The sequence below is a fragment of the Colias philodice genome, chromosome 6 (assembly GCF_061535455.1).
Source record: "Colias philodice isolate Cphi_HAF_F1 chromosome 6, ilColPhil1 Martin Lab GWU primary, whole genome shotgun sequence".
Lineage (NCBI taxonomy): Eukaryota > Metazoa > Arthropoda > Insecta > Lepidoptera > Pieridae > Colias > Colias philodice.
In genome coordinates, this window is record NC_143091.1 from 8,030,628 (window position 1) to 8,034,219 (window position 3,592).

General features: G+C 33.9%; 1 protein-coding gene across 1 annotated transcript; it reads left to right on the plus strand.

The window, feature by feature from the left end:
• The first annotated feature begins 408 nt into the window (after positions 1-408).
• On the plus strand, positions 409-1,385 carry LOC149487854 (uncharacterized). The gene is made up of 2 exons (XM_089696592.1): positions 409-608; positions 982-1,385. The coding sequence occupies exons 1-2, from the start codon at positions 560-562 to the stop codon at positions 1,374-1,376; spliced, it is 444 nt and encodes a 147-aa protein (XP_089552718.1). The 5' UTR covers positions 409-559; the 3' UTR covers positions 1,377-1,385.
• The last annotated feature ends 2,207 nt before the right edge of the window (positions 1,386-3,592 follow it).

Here is a 3,592-nt window from a genome sequence, read left to right on the forward strand (position 1 = left end):
GGATTATTTTTCTATTTCTTTTACGATATGTATATAAGTAGGTATGTAATGAATAAGCATTGAGTAAATAAGTATCTACATATATGTATTAAATTTTGTATGTCTAATAAATAATTTGATTACGTAGGAAATGGGTAGAGGTGCGGAAAAAGTATTAAAAACCTAATTATTAATATCCAATGATAGTAATAATTTTCTATGCAAATTAGACCTAAATACGAGTGCAATAGGACTTGAAATGAACAGTATGAATTGACAAGAATGAAGAAGTTTAGATAAAATTGACTTGTTATTAAAACAACAGTGCACAATTAATATAAAACTACCTACAGTCTTAATCTGAATGTTTACTAAGAATAACGATATCATAAGGTCGCGGCTGTGAAAGGTCAATCGTGCGGCCGCTGCTTACATCTGACCAGTGATTCGAGAAGGCTGACGCGGCCCCGACATATACGCATCACACGTTTGACTAAAGCATTGATCGTGACTCCATAAATATTAGTCCATATAATATTATACACAGCCAAGACGTACGTGTGAGCCACGGTGTGAAAACATGAAGCTGTGCGCGTTTGTTTTGTTTCTAGCCTTTTGTTACGTTCACTGTGAGTATTCTGTTGAATTTCAACTTTCTTAAATACGTAGATTTAATCTAAGTCAGCAAATTAGTTGAATGTTTAGAAAATCCCATCCCATGTCAACTTTTGTTTTATATTCGTCCATATTTAAATTAGTGTACTCTTTTGATTATTTCACTGTTTAAAAGATTTCTTCTCAAAATATTACCAATTCTTACGTATGTTTAACGAATTGATTATGTAACTTTATTTACACAGAGATAAGGAAATAATGATTAAGCGTTAGAAAGAATGAATCGAAATATCGAGTAATTTACGAATAAATATACCTAATATAACTTAACCTAACTAACAATCTGAGACTTAACTTCTGTTAATATTCCCATTATTTATCTTTCAGGTCGTAAAACGTATGCGCCAATAGACAAGAATGCGAACATTGCCTTCATTAATATGGAAGCCGGAGGTGCGCCACCTCCTAACATTAACCGTGCCCCGTCTCCTCAGAAAAGCCCTTCACCGGTAGTACCAGCGCCACAACCCGCAGCCCCAAGCCCAACAACAGCAAAGCCAATGACCCCTAGTATTCAACAAGCTCCTATACCGACTACACCCGCTCCTAGTCCCCCTCCCAACCAAATTAAACCTAAGCCCGTTAATCCCAGCCCTGCTGCCAAACCTATAACAACTCCTGGTCCAGGAACTGTCAAGCAACTCGTTAACTTCTACGATAGCCAAGGAAAAGCAAGCCCCATCCGACCTTACAGTTACAGTCAAGCAGTGAAGCAAGGTTAATGTGAACTTTTAAAACAAATTTTGGGTACAAATATTTCATAATAATAATAAAGTTTTTAATATAATCTGTTTTTCTATTTATTTAATGATCAATTAAGATGTATTATTAGTTAATTTCACTTAATCCACCGACTATCAGCCGGATACATCTCATTCTATAAAAGGCACATTAAGGCGTAAATAATTGTCGTAAAACCTATTCCAAGAGTGAAAGTAAGCTAGTTCCGCTACGGGAAATGCGCAGGAGTACCTACGGCATTTTCTTATCATAGACACATCTTAGTGCCGCTGATAAATATAGAATTCGCATTCTATAAGGTAATTAATCCAGAAGCTGAATATTGTGTTACATTCGTAGAGAAATGCTGTGCTATCTAAATGCAAATTTAACTCTGCTCGTGTTTAATTCAATGCACCTTTAATCTCAATATAGATTCTCGGAAAATTTACTAACGGCATTTTTTAAATTTCTTTTAAGAATTGACATAAGTTAAGTTTCATATATCATACCTATACGAGTAGGCAAATTCCTAAGTAGGATATAATATATCTATTTTCATTTCTGTTTTCCCATAATATCATACCGACAAAGGACTTGCAAAAATTACTTAATTGAATAGATGGTAAGGTTCAAACGAATAGGGTCGAGCATGTGCTACTTTCACTTTCAACAATGAGTCAGCCGCAGCTGTTACGTCGACAGGACCTTTTGCAGCTCACAATACTTAATACACATACATGCACTTAAGAGATATTGTGTAATACGTCCGCTTTAAGCCTGCATAATGTTTATAAATTTTATTTCATGATTCACGCAGGAGATTCCTACTGTAACAGCAATATGTTACGAAACAAGGAACTAGCGATTTTACCTTGACCGGCATTTTTTGGAATTGCCGTATCGCAACCTCTATATAATTTTTTCGTTGTGTTGTTTTACCGTTTGGCTTTATATTTACCACTATAAAAATCAATTATTACAAAATTGTGATAAGAATAAATAAGATGTAATCCACTTCTTTCATAGACAGCTGCGTGTATAAGTAATTTTACGCTTTCTAGTAGTGTCTTCGTCCGGTTGTTAATAGTCCCATGTTATTCGGAAATGAAATTAACTAATATTGATAATGTTTAGGAATTTTGAACACTGAAATTAATTTCACTTAAAATAAGTACTTATTGGCCGTCAATACATCTAAAAGTTTTATATCATGCTTTTACATATGTTATACTTACATACTTTAAATGAGTATGAAAATAGTGCATTTAAAGTTAATTATTTGAAACGAGGGAATTCGATGATTTTCAAACAAAACGATAATTAAATAAAATTAACAGAAAAATCGATTCTGCGTCGATTTGATCGTTTGAACAATAACAAAGTTGTTCAATTCAAAATTCTCATTATCTAATATGAATAAATTTCGACACAGGTACCGTCATTACCCATGTTGTATCATGTACGAATGTATGTATACCAAAAGGTAACAAAGCACTGTCCCCTCCCATAAACACAACTAATCTGCACACAATATCAAGAGATCATATTGTGGCTAAGGCATGCTCGCCGCGGCGAAAGTGGTTTTACATTTGTAGTTATGTGAAAATGCAATTTCATGGATTTCAATGAATGACTTACAAACTATAAAATATAAAATTGACAGTCATAAAGAGTATAATATATGTGACCGTTTCTTAATAAGATTAAATAGGTAGATAAACCCATTTGAACGTTCGATTTGGCTGTGTTTTTATGAACACCAATCTTTATGCCAAAAAAGAGGTCGATTTGATGCAACTGTTCTAGTATTGTAGCAAAATTACGAAACAAGAAATGAAACCTATTTCCATAGAGCTGAAACTATCAAAACATTTCAGTCCCGCAAAAGCCTCCGTCGTTTATTGAACTAATATTAAATGGTTTCAGACTTTAGATACCTACATTTGTTTCTACATTAATTTCTATGAATATAATATTATTGAGTACCTAGCATAAATGACTAAGGTTTCTAAAACTGCTAGCACTATTGTCTATTCTATTTCTAGCCATACTTTCACTTTCCTAAAGGCATCTCCGGACTTAGTGTTATGAAATAAGATCCGCCCTCATTCCATCAGAGTCCGCTTTGCTAAACGTTGAATCAAAACAGTCTACCTCACTGTCTGTGACGCACGTATTACATAACTTATACTTTTAGACCAAGGGTCAATGAAAT